The 19611-nt window shown below is 35.7% G+C and overlaps 1 protein-coding gene across 4 annotated transcripts in view; it reads left to right on the top strand.

Moving 5' to 3' along the window:
- The window catches only part of PHF14 (PHD finger protein 14), a 162151-nt gene that overhangs the window by 98974 nt on the left and 43566 nt on the right, over positions 1 to 19611 (top strand). For all 4 annotated transcript variants that reach the window (XM_063411509.1, XM_063411492.1, XM_063411478.1 and 1 more), the window contains one exon: positions 8711 to 8828. In XM_063411509.1, the coding sequence (XP_063267579.1) occupies positions 8711 to 8828 (118 nt within the window). The remainder of the gene's footprint in view (positions 1 to 8710; positions 8829 to 19611) is intronic.

Below are 19611 nucleotides of genomic sequence, written 5' to 3'. Positions count from 1 at the left end.
TTAGGAAAGTAAACCAGCTACCATGGACTCCCTGTCAAATTATACTCAGCTTACTGGGTTCCACTCAAGCTCTCCTGGATTCAGTGTTATGATATTTTTGTTAGCTTTTGCTTTAGCGTATTACGTACTGAAATAAAGTGTTTGGCCACATTTGCAGGTGATAACAGTAGGATGTGAGGGAGTAGAGTGCTGGAATTCAAAAGAAAGTTTTGAGGAAATATTCGGAAAAAAGCATGCAGTTCAGAAAGGAAAAGGCAAACCACCATTGTTTGCATGATTATGATATCAAGAGTGACTTTAAAAAAAAGACATTTTGGGGTACTTTAAGTATTTTCAATACTTTAAGTATTTTAAGTGCTCTGGATCACAGATGACTGAACATTGATCAAACCTGATACATACAGAGAGAGGTGTTGCATTTAATGCATTGAAGTGCTCCTCCCAGTTATTCAGAAGACCAGTATCTCACCCTTTGAAAACTTTCATCTCGTATATCCTGTCTACTTTGTTAAACAGAGAAGGTCCAAAGCAAACTGAACTGAATGATAGGAAGACCACAGGAGACATGAATAAAAATAGCTTAAAATAGTAATATTTCTTTAATTTAGTGGAGGTGGGAAATCTGTTTAAAAAGCCTAAATTAACATAAAGATGATAAAGACAGAAGTTGCTACAAAAAAGGAAAAAATTGTTCTTGAAAGCTGATCAGACCAAAAATAAGCTACAGTATATCAGATGATTTAGCCAATAGAAGGATTTTTTCTAATAATAAGAATATTTCTACTAGAGGTGTTTGTTAGGGAGGTTCAGCCATCTCTGCTATTGGAGGATTTTATGGACAGACTAATGCGTGTTAAATACTGTTTCAACTATTGTTGATGCTTTCCTGGGCATGCTTGAAATCCTAAGGTGAATTTCTGCTGTATTTTTTATGTTTTTCCCTAGTACAGCTTCCTTGTAGAATTTTGTTCTCTGTCTCTTTCACTCTCCTCCTGTATCATTAGGTTGAAAGCCAGATGCTAACACTTGATGTTTCACCTCTTGAAAGATGTTTGATGGCAATATTCAAAACTATAATGGACTTTTCTAGTAGTTCATAAACAGTATACCATTCAGTAGAGTTAATAGTCTGAACACCTGAGAGTGGCACTATAGATGCAATCATGTTTTACTAGAATGTACTTCAGAAAGACAAATGCAGCAATTCGTAATAGCTTCTTGAATTTTAGACTTTTCAATTTGTCAAAGGACTTTTTCAGTGTCTAATTGGGGTAGCATTACTTTAATGCATGTCTTTGAGTCATTGTCTTCAGAGAAATTGTTAGTTTGTTTAAACATTAAAATGCTGGAAATAGAAGTTCTCTACAGTAGCTGTATATTAACAAAAGCAAACACATCTGAAATAGTGTTCATGTCATTATGTTCCACTTGTATAGGTGGGCCATTAATGAATATTGAAAACTAATTTAACAAAGCCATGTGTTGTGTAGTTTTACAGTACTGAGAGAGAGAAAAGTTAATTTCTTGCTGAAAGAAAGCTGTTCACATACAGGTATAGGAAATAAAGTTTTTTTCAGAATTAGAATTCATTTTGTACATGCAAACTTAAGTCTCATAAACCAGATGATTTGTAGACTGTTCAGAAAATATCTTGGTTACAAAGGAATGACATACATCAACAGCCCTTTCAGATTCTTCCTTACCTATGAATAATCAGTGTTAGGTTTTTGGATATGAGGGGGTGTCTGATTTAGTATTAAAATAATGGTCCTAATCAGTTAAATCAGTTAGGTGGCAGGTTTGGGTTTAGCATAATAAATTTAGCTACACAGATGTCTGCCAGATTAATGCTTGTTTTCTTTTGCTGTTTTGTGGTATAATTGAAATATGCTATTTGTTCTATTACTGCCCTTGAGATTGGACAGAAATTTAAGTAAACAGGAGATCAGACAATTTCCCATATCCAAAAGCACTTAGTTACCTTTTCATGAAGCTGCTCTTAGTTGAAGATCAGTTAGCTCATCATGCTGTCAGGCTGTGTGCCCATCTTGCCCATACACTGTCTTCATCAGCAGTAGGTAGATATAAAAACCAGAATGCAATAATCGTCCCTCATCTGGTATAATCTCTCACCTTTCAGCAATAGCCATGCCCTCTCTCTTCCAGGCATAACAGAAGTGTTGCCCTGGTTTTTCTGAGATTTTTTAAAGCCTTCTACTTATTTGTAAAATGGAGTCAGTTCTGTAGCTACTGTTGCGATATTAAGGTTCAGTCTTTCACTTTCTCACGCTTTGGAACATAAACAACCTTTCTTGCTTTTGTTCACTGTCCTTTGCTTACATATTTCCAGCCTGAAAACAATGTTGGTTGACAGCTGGCATAGCCAGTGGGGTGAAGGGGTAGTAACCCCAAGATCCAATGTGCTTTCAGACCCACAAAATTATAAAAGGAAAGAAATAAACAGGCTAGCCCTCTTTTTTTCTCGGTGGGGAGCAGCTTTCACTGAAGACCTCTGCCTCTGTGTGGTTGATTATTGCGTTCCAGGCAACACAGAAGAGTCTACTCTGTCATCTAACATTATAAACTATGTGAATAAGAGACCTCCTTTTGTGTGCTTGCATTGTACATGGCATAACAGAAATTAGAATGTGACTTAATTACTTAGTGTAATACCATAGCATTAGCCTTCCCAGAAAGAGTATTTTGTTCACCTAAATCAAACTTATGAAAATATTAGAATCCAGGAAGATGTAGGTTGTAGAATTCTCTGAAGGATATCTGTTCCAGCCACCCACTCAACACAAAGTTAGATCTAACTTTGAAGTTGAGTGAAGTTCCCTACAGTTTACTGTGGGTGAACTATTAGCGTCTGTGATGGTAGAGAGCCTTTCAGGATAACAAGTGTATGAAGAGGTCATATAGTTGAGTTATATCCTGGTTTATAATCAACAATTTATGCATATGCAGTCACATAAGAATTTTAGTGCAGAATTGTGTCACACTCCTGGTGGTAAAGTCACCTGAAGCTTGACTGGCCTATGTGAGAAGACTTATTAAAACTGTTTTGTAGAACAGAAACTGCAAGATGACTACAGATTTTTAATTGTTATGCCATTTATAGGCAAGGGAAAAAGTGTAGCAATCAGGAAGAGGAGAACCAACTTCTTCCATTTTATACTTAATAGGGTTTTATTATTTTGTCATTTTTTTGTCTAAAAACAAAGGAGTTTGTAAAAATCTAGAACTTATATTTCAGAGTGTAAATATAGTACTGCATCACTTCTGTGTGTGTTTGACCTGTGGCATATCACAAATTTGTTTTGGAATTAATTGGTCTGAATTGAAGAGTTTTGGTGTGGAATGGTAGGGTAAGATACAAAGTCAAAGTTTGCTTATTTTCACTTTGTTTCAAGAAATGTCAGAAGTGAAAGATGAATGTAATCCACATATTCTATAATGAAAACATGCTACAGTTTTGGACTCCTCCCTCAGTATCTAGAATAAATATACTTTTTGGACAGCATTAATAACAATGCACTAAATAGAAGACTATACATTTATTTCACCATTAGATCTTGAATTTTACTGTTTAAATAAGGGCACGGGAAAGTGCTTTCTTTGATGTGACATGTAAGAGTTGCTGCTGCAACCCATCACACAGTGTTCATTCTTGTTATCCAGAATTTATCACTCCTGTGGTCTGGTTGCAGTAAGGTGTCACAGGAGCACTCCTCAGCTGCTCCAGACTGAGTGAAGTCATTCTTTTTGGTTCTACAATTTGAATCCACTTGAGCTACATTGATTTACTCTGGGTTTTGGGGAAGGCTTATGTGCTCCTTTCTATTATATATTATACAGGTGCTGATAAGAAACCAAGTGTTGACTTAGATGGTCATGGCTGGTCTTAAGTTGCTCATCTGAAATCAAGAATATGCTGCAATATAAAATGAACCCCAAATCATCTCTCTGTCTGTTTGCAGTTCCAGAGTGACTCAGCACTTGGACACTGCGGGATTAAAGGGGATAAGAGATCAGTGCCTGACAAGAAACCTCTGTTCCTCAGATGTCTCTTTCTCAGGTGCTAAGAGCCTTTAGTCAGAAATGGGATCCAAAACAAGCCAGCAAAGGATGATGCTTATCAGTAGTTAAATCTGCACTGGTGCTGGAGTAGCCATTGTGTTGCATGCATTCAGCAAGTCGGTGCATGCACACACACATACATCCCACTGCAGTTCCCTTAGAGTTTAAAAATTCTGGATTTGTTTACCTGTAACTTTTTTCTGACTAATTCCAAGTTTGTCAGAGTAAGGCTTATATAACAAATTCTCTACTTTTAATCGTGAGATATGTATCAATGTTTTATATTTTTTTTCCATTAAAGTAAATCTTTCCAAGCTGTTATGACAAATAGGGAGCACTATATATATTTTGCAATTTTGTATTTTGTTCACCATGGTACCTTTTGGCATGACACTGCAGGCAGTGTGCAATGAGGCGTACATAAGTGAGATTTTCTGTAGTCTCTGAAGCATATTTGAAAAGTTGTATTTAAAGATTAGCTTATTAATGTTGTGTTTCAGGGACATGTAGGTAATTACTTTTACAGCTCTAGATGGGTGATGCTGTCTCGTGAATGCAAAATAGGTTTCTTCGCTCTGGCTGAATCAGCTCTTTGTGGTTTTCGATGATATTAACCAGTGACTTACAAATGTGCCAGTGACGGGCGGGTTTTGCATTCACTGCTCCTCTGTAAAAGCACAGGTCTTTTTCCCCAGTGCTTGCAGGAAGACTTCTGCAGGCCAACTGATAAGACTCCCTCCTGTGCAGGTAGATGCAATGTAATGAAATTGGATGTGTGTGCTGAGCTTTGTAAATAAAATGAGATTGACCCCAGCCATTATCTCATTTATCTCATTTACATTGTAAAATCAGTATCTGCACTATTGATTAGAGCATAATTAGTTAATTATGAACACGATAGGGCTTGAGCACAGCCAGCTGTACTGCTAAAAAAACTAACAAAAACAATCCAAGGGCAAGAGCAGATGGAGATCACTCTATTAAAGAACAAAGCAAACATATTTCAGGTATGGAAATGCCTAATCAAGCTTTCTTGAGGTGAAGAGGTGGCTGACATGCATTCTGTCCTTCTGTAAATAAAAAATGTTTCTTTGGGGTTTTTTTAAACTTTTTTATCATAACTACTTCAGAATTCACCTTTCTTCTTCACACTCCATTTTCTCCTTATTTAGTGGGCATATATCTATCCTCATTAATTGCTAGAATGAGGAACATGGTGATTTTTAATTCTGATGCATATAGTAATTTCAGGCTTGTTATTACAGTGGTAGTAAGCAATTACCTGTCAGTTAGAGGTAATTTAGGGGGTTAGCTTAGCTTGTCTTTATGTGGAGCTCTGCTTTTATTTCCACAAAGTTTTCAGTACAGCAGCTAACCAGATCGCTGAGGATGGCCCACCTCTTAACTGCACTTGTAATTCATGTGCTTCACCAGAAAAATTGTTATCCACAAATAGCAGCAAGATAAAATATTTGCTAGTTCAAGTTTGAATGTGTGACCTTGAATGCACAAGGGTAAAAATTTCAACAACCTGTAATATGGAGGAAGTGGTTTCTTGCCCTTTCCCCCCTCCCCATCCCTACAGTTTCTTTGTCGTGTTAAGCCATCTTCAGGATGGAAGCGGATGATGCTTGTAAACGGTGGTGCCACGTGACTCCTCGGCTGTGTAAATGTCCGGAATGTGATGGATCTGTGAGTGCATTTACCCACAGGCTGCCAGGCTGTCAGCGTGACATCTTTTGTGACCCAGCAATTTCATTCTCTATAACTAAGTCAAAAATACTCTGTATTTTTGTGTCGCTTTCTTATTTGCTGAATGTGACAGTGGGATTTCTATCATTTTTATGTTGCTAGACAAAAGAACACAGCTAATAGTATCCACTTGAGGGATTCATCTTGTTTTATTAGTGCCATTTTAACTTAGGTGCAACGTTTGCTTTTGGAATTAGGAATTAAGAATGCCAATTTTTTTTTCACTGTGATGTGTGTATCCCCAGTCAGTCTCAGCAAATGATGATTGCCAGACAGCTAGAGCATCATCTTTAACCAAGGTACAGTGTGTATTCATTCATTTACCCAGCGTAATGCAGTGGGAACTTCAGAAGCGGTGAATTTCTGTTTTCCAGTACAGAATTCATATTCCAGTAAAAAGCAGTAGGAAGCAAGCATTTTAAAATATTTGGTATAGTTACACTTTTATCACCATGCAGCTTTTTATGTTTTGATATATGAAAATAGTTTTTTTGCATTTCTTCAGCTGTGCAGATGAGGATAGAAGCTATTAGTATCTGAAATCTTTCATATTGATATTTTTAACTCATTCTAGGAAAATGCAATTTTTCTTCTACCAAACTAAACACTCCGAAGTGATAAAAATTAATGACAATAAATACTAAAAACAATGTGCTTTGGAATGGTGCCTCGAGATCTGTATGTAATTTCACAATATCATGCTTATTTCAACCTGGCTTTGCAAACGGCCTCAGCGTATTCTGAGGAAACATGGCTGAAAGTGCAGTCAGGAAGTACCACATTCTGGATAGATAATGGTAAAAGTGGAAGAGATGCCAAAGTGTAATTCTAGAGGGGAAATATTTTATTTTGAACTTAGAAACATATAAAGCAATTACTTCATTAAAAAAAGAAAAATCTAAACTGACACTGTTTAAATCAGATGTAAATTTTAGGATTAAACTCTGAAAGTACATCAGTCAGAAATAGTATGTTTCTTTACTTTCAGTTACTTAAGAGGATTCTTAAGTTTACATGAAGGGAGTTCTGATAAGCACTGCTCAAGTGCAAGCCCTTACATACATAAGATTCCAGATATAGAAATAGGTTAGTAAAAATATACTTCTTTACAGATAAGAACACTGAGGCTCAAAGGAGGCTTAATCTTTTGCTGAAGGTCACATACACTGTTGGGATTTAGGAGTGTGACCTCTCCCATCTCCCATTCTCAACCTTTTTATTATTTTAATACACCTTTCACAGGAAAAAACCTGCATGTATTCCTGGTTTTAAGTAATACATTTCAACCTTAGAACTCTTCTGTCTTTAAAAACTGAGAATGGTTTTCTATTTTAAGTGTTTGCTTAAGTTAGAGTCCTAGAGTTAGACTGAGTCACTGCTAAGCCATCCTAAGGATATATATTGCAATATGGTATATCTCATTTTCAAGACAGTATCAAAACCATGTCAATCCAGTGTCGAATCCTGTGAATAATCAGATTATTGCTTTTAATTTCTATTTAGCAGGAAACAGTACATGCCATACCCTTACCAGTGCTCGTATGTTACCTGTGACTCCTAGCAGTGGGGACAAAAGTATTTACTTAGGTTGAACAATCATAATCGAAAAGAGTTGCTTCTTTTTATTGGGAGACTAATCCTTGGAGAAGTCACATGAACATTTTGTTCTATTCATGCAGCAGTATGTTCTGTTGGCTGAATCCTCTCTCTGCAATGCACTGTCCATTCTGCTGATAAATTATATCTCTTTGTCTTTGATCTGATGATGCCTGTGCCATGCTATTACTGACATTTTTGGACATTTTTTTGTTTGTACATACTGTAGAGGAAAAAAATGAGTGGCCAGGAAAGCGGAGAAAGAAACTGTGGGAGATTTCTTAAAAAATTCTGATTTTTAAACATTTACTCTTCCCTGTTTTTCAATCATTTATATTGGCTTTAATTCAGAGTTTAAGAGTGTTTAATGAAGAGACTATTGCAAAGTAAATTTGAAAAAAGCTTTCCTTTTCATACAAAGGAATACAGGGGGTTATGCAAATAAGGAGAAGTTCAGTAGGGTATATGAAAATCCCTATTATTTGCTTTGAAAAAATATCTTTCTCATTTTGAGCCTATTATTGTTCTGATTTGAAAATCCCTTCATGAAACACTTGTTCTACTGTAGCATTTTTTCTATTTGTGGTACGTTAAAAATAGGTTAACAATAGCTATGCTGCCATGCATAGTACAAAACACTAATGAAAGGTTTATTAAAGAAGAACATAAATTTGTTGTGTGTATACAGAGCACTTTTATAAGTGAAAGATCATGGTGAAATCCTTTTAAATTAATGCCCTTTCCAGAAAATTCAGTGTGAATGAGAAAATATTTTGTAATTTGTTTATCAACCACATAGTCCTGGTGTAAAAATGTAATTCATAGCTGTAAGTTATACTCGAGTTATTTAATATGTGGGTGATTTTTTCACAAAGCTTTCCTTGAAAAACTACCTGTGTAAAACAGTGTCTTAAAACTATGAAAAATAAATATTGTCACTGTCTAAAACAGTTAAAACTTCTGGGAAAAAAAAGGACAGTGAATGACACTGAAGTATCTAAAAATTTAAACCATTTTTTTCATTAATTTGCAAGTCTTTGAAATGTTGTCATTTATATAAGATTATGACAAAGGTGATACATGAGTGTCTGCATCAGGATATTCCAGATTAAGCAGAACCTACTTGAAGTGGCTGTTTAAAATTACCCCGTATAGAAAATTGATTTTCTTTATTATGATAATGGATCAGGAAATCTTCTGCCGAGAATTGCAGGGAAGCTCAGTCTAAAATAGTACAGAAGTACCATTTAATATAAATACATATTTTGTTTTTCTCTTGCAGGTGTGATGAATGCAGGCTTTGCTACCATTTTGGCTGTCTAGACCCTCCCTTGAAAAAGTCTCCTAAACAGACTGGCTATGGATGGATTTGTCAGGAATGTGACTCTACATCCTCCAAAGTAAGTTAATGCACCTTAAAATAGTTGAGGTATTCTGGTTTTAGGAGTTTTACCTAGGGTCTGAAGATTTTTATGAAATGCTGTGCATAGGTTTGCTCTGGTAGAAGGTCATGAAATAAGATTTCAGATTATCTTTAAAATAGATATTAAAAAACCCAGAGTGTATGCAAAATGGAAATAATCAGTAAAGAAAATTTTGCTATCCTAGTTAAATGCTTGTTTTGGGCATTATGGTGTCTGTGAGAAAGGTGTGAGTACAGATACTGTATCAGCATTGGTAATATTGACAAGAAAACGTATTTCAGGAGTACTACAGAATACAAATCTCTAAGGACAGAGAAAATGCATGTGTTCTCTAAACAAAGGAAGGTGATTTGAATTACTAAATGTTTTTCTTTCACTGAAAATTCATATGAGGACTATCAATATGAGGTATTGATTGGCATGCCTTGTTCAAGTATAACATTGTAAAACTAGAACTACATTTTTGACATGGATTAGCTCTTCAATAATACTGAAAGTAATAGTATTCCTTTATAGTACTGACTTTTCAAAAAATAAAGATTGTTGATTCTTTGTTTGCACAGAAGCTTCTTTAGCACTGGCATTTTCTTCTATCATCACCATAATGTCTGAAGAGACATTTTCCAATTGATTTCATACGTGGATTTATAAATGCATCTGATACCTCAATGTAAAAATACAAGAGTATTGTAAAAGTCTTCAAAAATTTTCACGTTACTGCCACTTTCTTTGTATTTCACAGCATCTTTTACCTAGTAAGTGCTTCAGTATCTGGATACACAGGGACACAGGTGTGATGAGATGTTCTCATATGTTACTTGTCAGCATACCTGCTTACTTAAACTCTGTCATGCATTTACTTTTAAGATTGGCATGTACAGAACATTCCGGGAGTGGTATCATTTTTTGGCTTACTAGTGTCTCTTTCCAATTGCAAAAATATGTTATTCAGTTTCCCTATGGGGGATTAATCAAACTGTTCCTTTGTGAGGAGGTACAGAGACAGACACAGGAAATTAGCTGTCCACTTCAGTTTGGACATCAAGCAATCTTTCTTGAATACCACTTACATGCAAGAGACATTCCAAGAGTGAATTAAAACTGTTATTGAATTTCTGTCACCTGCTTAAACTAAAATGGGGTCCTGATAACATGAGTTAAAATCTTGTGTCTCTTCTATTCTTGATTTCCAAGTAAACATAAAAATCCAAGGGTTTGTAATTTCCAGTTGTGTTTTCCTGGAGATCAGTACACAGTGTATCAGGAACAATTTTTTAGCTGCTTTATGAGGTAAATCAATTGTGGTGGACTTCACTTCTTGCATGGAGTGTATTAGTTTTAAGGTGTGTTGAAAAATTGAATATTTTAAAGAGTAAACAAAGTTTTTCAGTAGAATGATTATACATTTTGTGTTATCTTAGTTATTATTAGTTAAAATTAAAAATTAGTTAAAATTAGTTAAAATTACAGGAAATTTTAAAAATGTTCCTGTGTCTGATTTTCATTCATAAAGATTTTTAGTGAGTAAATTTAAATAAAGTCTCTTGCACGTTGAAGTACAGGCAATTAGAATTGCATTTGAGTGAATATGTAATGAATATGAAAGATACTGAAAAAATTGTCTTATGGGGACTCCTTGTGGTTTTGTTTAGTCACTTTCACATAGCTTTTCCAGAGAGCTGTGCAGAGAAATTTCTCTGATAAAGCTGTATTCCCCTATATGTTACCCAAACCGTGTTTTGATAGCTTTTTTCTGGTTTGTACTTTGCAGTGAATAAATTCAAAAAATATAGTGTCAAGTTAAACTCCTTTCAGCTATAATGTGAACCTGTTTTTTAAAGGATTAGAACTTTGTCTTGCACTTCATAATTTTCAAATGCTTTGTTCTACATGGCTTTAGGAGTGTGTATTATATATCTGTGATTATTCACAGCCAGGAGGAGCTGTTATGATAAGGCTTTTTCTACCCCTCATCAGAGGGCATGGTCTCTCAAATGTGTGCTTGGAGCTCAGAAGTGAACAAGTGGAAGTTGGGTCATTTGCTGCACTCTGCCTGACCTGTGGATGAATTGCAAGCCTGAGCTAACCATGATTTCAGTCTCTCAGTCACTCACTGCATCCAATTTTTGATGTGTCACAGGGAAGCTACTAGTATGGATTATAGCACCAAAATGGGATTGAGTTTTCTGCTTTGGCTGAAGAGACTGTTGTTTAATTCTCGTTCTTTTGACTTTGTTAATCTGTTTTTGTCCAGTTTAAATCACTTATAATACACGTTTTAAAGTTCCCCAACAAAATATCTTCATTAGCACTATAGGGCCTTGAGAATAATTGGTAGGCAAATGACAGTATTTCAATGACAAGAGAGGTCATAGTGCTGAGCATATAATGGCTGTTAGTTTTTACTTCTAATTACGAAATTCAATTTTAGAGGTTCAGGAAAAGTTGCATTCTGCTGACAGCGAATAATGCTATTTTATTTTCAGATTTTGCCAAGCACTTGCAGGTGTCAGAAGTACAAGACATGTAATTTCGCAGTAATAAACATATGATTTAAATTGTTATCTAGCACAAACGTTGGACACGCTACTTCCATTTTGCTCATCCTAGTTGCAGGACTCTGCAGCAGTTGTGTCAGGCTTTCCACCAGCGTAGCATATTCCCATATTACCCTGCCTGTCAAATAATAGACAGACAGTGACTTTGCTGTAGGGCATGAGGGCAACAGCTTCTCTGCTGGTAATACTTGCTGTCACTTCTTTGGCATGGGTGATGCTCACTACTAAGGTCTGACAAGCTCTCTCATATCAAAAACATTGTAGATTTTGCTACATCACATAAAAGCTGAAATAAACTTATAAGGTCTCCATTTCTATAACACTGTCCATTCACCCTGCAAAAGGATTACAGTGCACTTTCAGGATTGCCAAACAGCACTACAAATCATGATTTTCCTGGGAGTTTTTATGAGTGGTATTCAGGCTCAATATATACACTTGTTTCAACTTGTTCAAGTTGAATTTAAGAAAGATAAATAGAACCTAAACTAAATAATTCAATATCATGACATGGTAATATTTAGTAAGAATAAATGTGGGCTGACCATTTTTTCATTTATGTACAGTAAGATCTTAATCTGAGGTCTCTTTATTATTAGATGTGGGCTTCTTTCTACTGCCTTCCAGTGAAAAAGTACTATTTGAAATATCTCCTCCAATTTTAAACTTTTGCAAGGACCAAGGCAGTAAGGAGTTTAAACATATCAAGGTGGTTACACTGACTATGCTAGTTAAGTTTCTGTCTGCTCATCTTTGCATGCAATCTGTTTTGGAAAGCACTGCAGAGTGTATGTGTCAGGTCATTATTTGGGTGCTGCAGGATCAGCTGCCTCATCTCTAGACTTCTGCTTAGTTTCCTTTTATTTCATTTCTTTACTGTACTGCATTTTTTCAGTGGAAATAAATTGTCAGTATATATGTCAGCACGGAATTTTCATCTAAACCCCTCAGGAAATATTTTCTGGAACTGCATATACACAACACACCAACCCTGGCAAGTAATATATTTTTATACACATTTTGTGTTCAAAAGAAATAATGGATGATTTTGCCTATTAGCCAGGCAGAACCATTTCTTTGAGTATATTTTGCTTTCACACAGAAAATATGGAAATGTATTTGGACACTTTTATATTGCATTATTGTATATAATGTTTGAAATAATATTTTAAGTTTAAAAGTATTTTTAATATGTGAAATGTATTTTAGACCTTTAAATTTGAGCATATGAAAAAAGTGCACAATTCAATTCCTGTAGCCCATGGAATTTTATTCTAATCAAAAATGAGGTTGGTGATTAAGGAGGTCTGTGAGGAGTGCAGGAGTGTCTGATCTACTCCTGCGCTGTGCAGGCAACAATCTCGTTATGGTTTATGGAATTTTATCTTTTTCACTGACTTTTCTCTCAATGTGGGAAGCATTTCCTCACACATGTAGTTTCACACAAGTATGTTAAAAATCAAACAAATAACCCAAAGTTTTAATGTTAGCTTCTCAAAATTTAGGAAATACCAAAACTGAGGTGGCACACAGTGTGTCAAGTTCTTTTTTGGCCATGTGTGACTTAGCAGCCTTTAATCATTTCATGCTATGATTTTTTAATTTTCTGTCATAGAACCCTTGCCTGCTCTGATTTAGCTGTTGGGGGTCACTGAAAGGGATTAATTTTGGTTGAGAATTAGGTGAAAGTCTGTCTTTAGGGTTTGCAAGGCATGAGAACTGAAGTGGTGATTTCAGAAATGGGGAAAAAATGAAGTTTGACCTTATGTTTGAAGTAGTTGAGTTGATACCAACAAATTGAATTTTATCTTAGTCTCACCCCAGAACTACTGTGAGTGCTAGGCAAAATTAACATTTTCAAATGTTTAGTAATTTTTTTCTCTTCCTTTGCTCTTACCCAACTTGAATCCCTTGGCCCAACCTGTAAAAATGCTGAATACCCTGATGTAGGAGGTAGTGTGCACATAAACACAAGAAAATCATATTAAATATAACAGGTGAAATTGGCATGCAGTAGTAATATAATGCTTAATCATGTCTTAAAAATATTTTACATGTGCTTATTTTATCATTCAACACAATGAAATTTTACATAGTTATATCTAAAATACATTTTTAGAAAATATGCAAAGAATCTCTACAGGTCTTTTGAATGAATTCAAACTTGCTTCAATTACATATTCTGACAAAGGGTGGCCCTCATTTAGTAACCTTAAATCACAGAGGTGGTTGTGCCTTCTTTTGGGGACAGAACATAGAAGCAAATGTACTGCCATCGTGGCACCCAGCACTGAAGCTGAAAAATGATAAAAGAATACTGCTAATAAGTCTGCTTGCTGCTTCAAGCAGAATATAATATAATGGGAAAAAATGTTCAGTTTCTATGCAACATTTTTCAGCCAGAACTTAGGAGTATTTTAAGGTAGTTCCCAGAAAAATTAGATAGTAGAATTCACTAACTGCATTTGTCTTCCACAGGTGTGGATATTATGATCTATGTTATGATATGGTCATAAAGAATGATAGAGTTAAACATCTTTGTGTTTATATATTTTAAAGTTTCTTGAGGAAAGTTTAACTAGCGCTTCAGTTTCTTGTGTTACATAGAAAGATATTTTAATATAGCAAGTGGGTAATATTTGGTTATTTTGAAATCATTGTTGTCTTCCTAGGTTTTTGAGGAGCAGTAAAATATTTCACTGGAGTGATTTCCTTAAAATTGAGCAAGGGAAAATAAAACAAATCTGTAAGGCTGTGTGAAAATTTAACACAAATCCTTACATGCCCTGTTTTAAGAACTTCAGTAATGCCAACCTTAGCACAGAAATGGATTTTGCTACCAAGATGGTCAAAAAAAGGGTGAAAATTTAGTGTATGGCAGTATCACTTGGCTGAAGTATTGCAAAATGTATTTTAATATTTGCTTCCCAGGTATCATATTTTAAAAAAATGAGTTGGCACAGCCTCTGTTATTTTCTGGCAAACAGGTATAATACGTCTATGAAATGAATAATTTATACCATAAAATGTTCCAAAAATAATCAACCTTGAAATTAACTTAAGTTGGGATTTGATTTATGAATAGTGGATAAGTTAGTTGGTAGTAAATCCCCAAATTAATCCAAAACCTCAGATACACTTAGTTGGCAGAAGATTCTCATTGTCTAGGTGGGAGGCTGAGGTTTTAATGAAAAAAAATCAAAAGAAACAGTTAAGCACTGGAAAATATTTTTGGAACAGATGTTTTACTTTTAGAATTTTGATTCTTCTCCACATCAAAATCCATTTTACCAGTTCAAATATTTCCTGGTGCTGACCGCCAGGTCCTCACCATCAGCTTCTTGTGCTTGTACTTTCTGGGTGCAGCTTAACTGTATTAAAAAAAAAAAAAAAAAAAGGTGCCAGAAAATGAACAATACAATATAGAATTTTCTTTCACATGGAAAAACATTTTTTGAAAAAGTCTCTATTTGAAAGAGGCTAGTGCAACTAATACCAGCCAGATGTTTAAAGAAATTGGACTATAGGGCTACTTTTTAAAATCCATTAAGATTGTTTCAAATGCTAAACCAAATTTCTGATTCTGAAAGATAACACTGGGATAGATCAAAAGAGTATTGTAAAAATAAATTACCAGTTAGGAGTGCAAAGTGAAATACATTCTTTTTTTAAATTAAACTTTGACAAACACCAGCAGTTAAAATAAACCTGCTAAGAGTCTGTTTTCCCAGTGGTATGTTCTTAGAAAATTGAGATTTAAATATGCACTGCAGTTTTAAATGAGCCATTTTTGTAAAAACAAAACAAAACAAAAAAACCCCTCTATCTATCTGTCTATCTGTCTATCAATCTATCTATAAAGAACCATTTTGATGGCACTTGGTCCAAAGATTTTTTGGTTTACAAGTCCATTTTCTTCCCCCTATTTTTTGTTATGCAGAAGAAGTAAAAAATCCCTTGCCGCTTATCTTCATTTGCTCTTTCTCATAAACAATCGAACAATACATAGTTTTTCCTGAAGCTGTAACTTTACACACTGCTCTTGGTCTTAGTGTGAGAGCCGTAGTTCTTCAGAAGCTGCTCCATCCAGCTTGTGTCCCTCTCCACAGGGTGCAGTCCATCAGGATCAGACTGCTCCAGTGGCTTCCCAAGTCCAGCCAGCACACGTGCTCCAGAGCGGGCTCCTCTCTGCATGGGCACACAGGTCCTGCCAGGAGCCTGCTCCAGCACGGGCTTCCCACAGGATCACAGCCTTCTTTGGGCATCCACCTGCTCTGCTGTGGGTCTCCTCCACAGGCTGCAGGTGAATCTCTGCTCCTCCGTGGGGAATCTCAGCTCTGGCGCCTGGAGCGCCTCCTGCCCCTCCTTCTGCACTGACCCTGGTGTCTGCACGGCTGCTCCTCTCGCTCCTTTCTCCAGGTGCTGTTGTACAGGTTTTTCCTGCTTCTTAAGTATGTTATCCTTGAGGCACCACCACTGTTGGTGATGGAGCCAGCCTTGACCAGCAGTGGGTCTCCCTTGAGCCAGGTGGCATTGGCTCCATCAGATGTAGGAGAAGCTTCTGTCAGCTTCTCAGAGATGCCACTCCTGCAGCCTCCTGCCCTGCTGCCAAAACCTTGCCACACAAACACAATACAAAAAGGAAGCAAATTAATTTTTATGAGGCTTTGTATCATGCAAATCAAATTATTACTGAGGTAGTCCTGCTTTTCATAAGTTATCTTGTTTTCCTTTGTTGTGATGAAAAATATGTTACTGAAGTAAAAAGCTGGATGTCTGAAATAGAAGCAAGCTTGGTCATTAAATATCGCTTTGGTTAAAATACACACCCATGTCCAATTGCCAGTGGAACATTTAAGAGGTACCTGATTAATATAATACTGGAAAAATCATAAACACCATAGAGGTTGTACATTTTTAATGCATGTAATCTAAACATACACAATCTAATACTTAAATGACTAAACCTCTAGTCTATGTAGAGTAAATATTACTTACTCTAAGGCAGTGGCTAAGGAAGCAAAATCTCTTCATGGGCGGCTGTTTGAAATGCTGCTGCTACTCTGTAGCTTCTTGAGGTTATGCTTCTAACAAAATCTGCTTACAATTATGGTTTATCTGGGTAATAGCTGCTACTGAATCGTGACTTACTCTTCCTAAGCCATGACAAAATGAAATTACAGCCTACGTTGCCCGCTGCTGTAGTACTGAGTGGCAAGAAATCTCTGCTGGGAGCTAGCTGCAATTGGGAAAAATCCAGAATTCAGCTAGTGTCGTGATTGAAATAAAGCCACTGAATGTGGGTTTATGCTAACGCAGCATGAGAGACAAACAAAAGCACTCTTTGAGCTCTGAGCAGCACATCACAACAGGAAGATTTTATGCATCCTCTTTGGTATGCACCTATGCATATTCTCAAAAATGTGAGAAGGTTGAAAGAGGAGTAGTGATAAGGAGGACAGAGGAAACAAGAATGCTTTCACCTTAGTGAACTGGAGGCTTTCTATTTCTTGCTTTTCAAAATTGATTTCTAGATATGTACAACATTGGGAAGCATTGTGACAGTGAATTTTGCATATTGAAGATACTATATTGAAATGTACTGGTTTCAAAAGGAAGACAAATATATGTCTCAGTTACTACATGGTAGCTTCCGAAGCTTCATAGCTTACAGCGCTGATGTAAATTCAGATCTGCTTTGTCAATCCCGTTCTCTTCCTACTTCTAGAGTTCCTAAAATAAGGATCTCTTTGGGTATTGATTAGGGACTTCATGCTGACAGTGGACCATAAACAAATCTAGCAAGAAATTGTAAGTGACCATCACAACTTTCAGCTGATAATAGGTTTGGAAATTTAGGTTGTTATTAACTTAGTAGAATTTATTGATTTTGCAAATGTCTGAAAAAAAGTATGAATGAAAAGCTAGTAACTGACTTGAATTTTTAAACCTTTTGAATCTTGATTAAATTCTTGGGTTAGATGAGATAGGCTTCCAGGAGGGCAGTATTAAAAAAAAACATTTCCATTTTGCATAATCTTGTTTGATTTGAATATTCATTAAGAATTAAACAGTCAATGGAAAACTGCAAGGTGTGCTTTGCAATGACAGAAACAGGGACTCCTGATGTGCAAAGGTATGTCTGGAGGCTGGTGGCGTCCTGTTGCACCCTAGTGTTGCAAAGTGCTGTTCTGTTGCTACCAGATTTCTGAGATAAATTTCTTAACCTAGAAATACATTTCTTGTCTTATGTGTTGCATAGAATTAGAAGGTATATAATTAAAGAAGAATTATATATTTTAATTCCTCATTAGTCCAGCTTTATTACCCTGCAAATTATTTTAGCACATCACCTGTAATCATGTTCCATATGACAGAAGAAGAATTAGATTTTTGATTGTTAGTCTCTGTATAAGATTTGAACACATTATCAGTGTTACACAATTAAGTGTTTATGTTTAATCTCAAGGTTGATTTTATTTTCAAGTCCTTCAAAGAAATGTAGACATATATGTCACTTTAAGTGATGTGTCACTCATCAGTATAAATTGCTAATGCTGCCTGTGCAATATCTAATCATATTGAAAGACGAGAGAGATGGTGGGTGGTGGTGGGGAAACAAAAAAAAAGTTCCATCTTATGAAGTGCTAGGCAAGTAATGAATTTTAGTACGGTCAAGATTTGCTTTTTATCATCATGCTAGGTGGTGGAAGTGAGGTTCAGTTGCTATTCCCAAACAGAAATTCTCTTAGTGCCAGCCACATTTAATCACATTTCGCAGGAGACAGCTGGGCATTGCCAGTTTGTGCTGTGTCAGCCACTTTCTCTGCAAAGGAGTGTCTCATCACTTGGATTTTAGCATTCTGTAGCAGAAAAGTTCCATCCTCGTAAAATTGGCTCAGCAGATATCTTGTGTGAGAATATAACTGCAAGAGCATTACAATCAGTTCTACCAAGCAAATGCACAACTATTACATGGAATTTTAAGATGGCTTTTGAAAAGATTTTCACAAAACCTTTAAAATGTATAGTGCATTGTTAAATTCTAGTAGCAATTAAGTTTATCTTAGATTTTTTAGTAAATGTGGCTTTGGTAACCGTCAAAAATTATTATCTGGTTCAGTGGTTTGAAACATCTTTGTACGTGTTTGAAAAGTCTTAAATGTGTCTCAGCTGTGACAAACATTACGAAAAGATTTTGTATGTGGAAAAGCTTGGAATCTGTAGATATCACGGTTTTTTCCTGCTACTAATCTCATGAAGACTGAAGGGCAGATGGTATCCTTTCAGATGTGATATAAATAGCCAAAGAAAAGTGTCAAAAAGGAAATAAAATAGCAAGATAACTCAATATTTACGGAAGGTACCCACAAGTGTACTTCGAGTGAGTTAATCACATCACATACTTATTTTTGGAAATAAAAGGATGTCAGCAGATTGATACAGTCATTGACATAATGAATTTCAAATCTGCAACCAGTCCCATGCAATAAATAAAGATACATTGGAGGTCCTAATATTTACAAGCATATTTTGTATCATGTAAATATGCAGTTGCACTACCATCTTCTCCTACTACATAATATCTCCACTGCTCATTTAAGTTAAATGTATTGCATGAGATAGAGGAATTTCAGAACACAATGATGTTCTAAATACTTTGTTTTGTAACTTGCTGGTGGTAAGAAACTTCTTGAAAATCTTTAAAAGGTCTGTTTCCATATAATGATAACTTCAAGAATCTTAAAATTTAGAAATAATTATGAGAAAATACAAAAAGATTGAGATTTGGGAGCTGTGGTCTATTAGTCTGTTAATAATTCTCTGCTGAATGAGCTATTGACCAGTTGTTGTTTATGTGCTTTCTGGGTATAGCATAGACAGAGACTGAAAAGCTCCTTTATATAAAAATAGTAAAATAGTCAGAAGACATTAGATATGCTTGCTAATAGACAATGAATAATTTTACCCACTGACTCATCCCTCCACCCAAAACAACCTGCTTCAGCTAAAGAATAGTTAAATGGTTTAGGCATTCCCTTAGGAAGGTTATTTTGAATCCTCTTATAAGGAAGAGGAAAGTGAACTGAGATCTTCCCTGCGATATGGAATGTGTTCACCAGTTAATTCAGGGCAACAGTCAAACCACTCCCTGAAAATAAGGTATAAAGTATCTGTCTCTCTTATGTTATCTTTTTTAA

The sequence above is a fragment of the Prinia subflava genome, chromosome 1 (assembly GCF_021018805.1).
Source record: "Prinia subflava isolate CZ2003 ecotype Zambia chromosome 1, Cam_Psub_1.2, whole genome shotgun sequence".
Classification (NCBI taxonomy): Eukaryota; Metazoa; Chordata; class Aves; order Passeriformes; family Cisticolidae; genus Prinia; species Prinia subflava.
The sequence above is the reverse complement of the archived record's forward strand: the minus strand, read 5'-3'. Positions and strand labels throughout refer to the sequence as shown.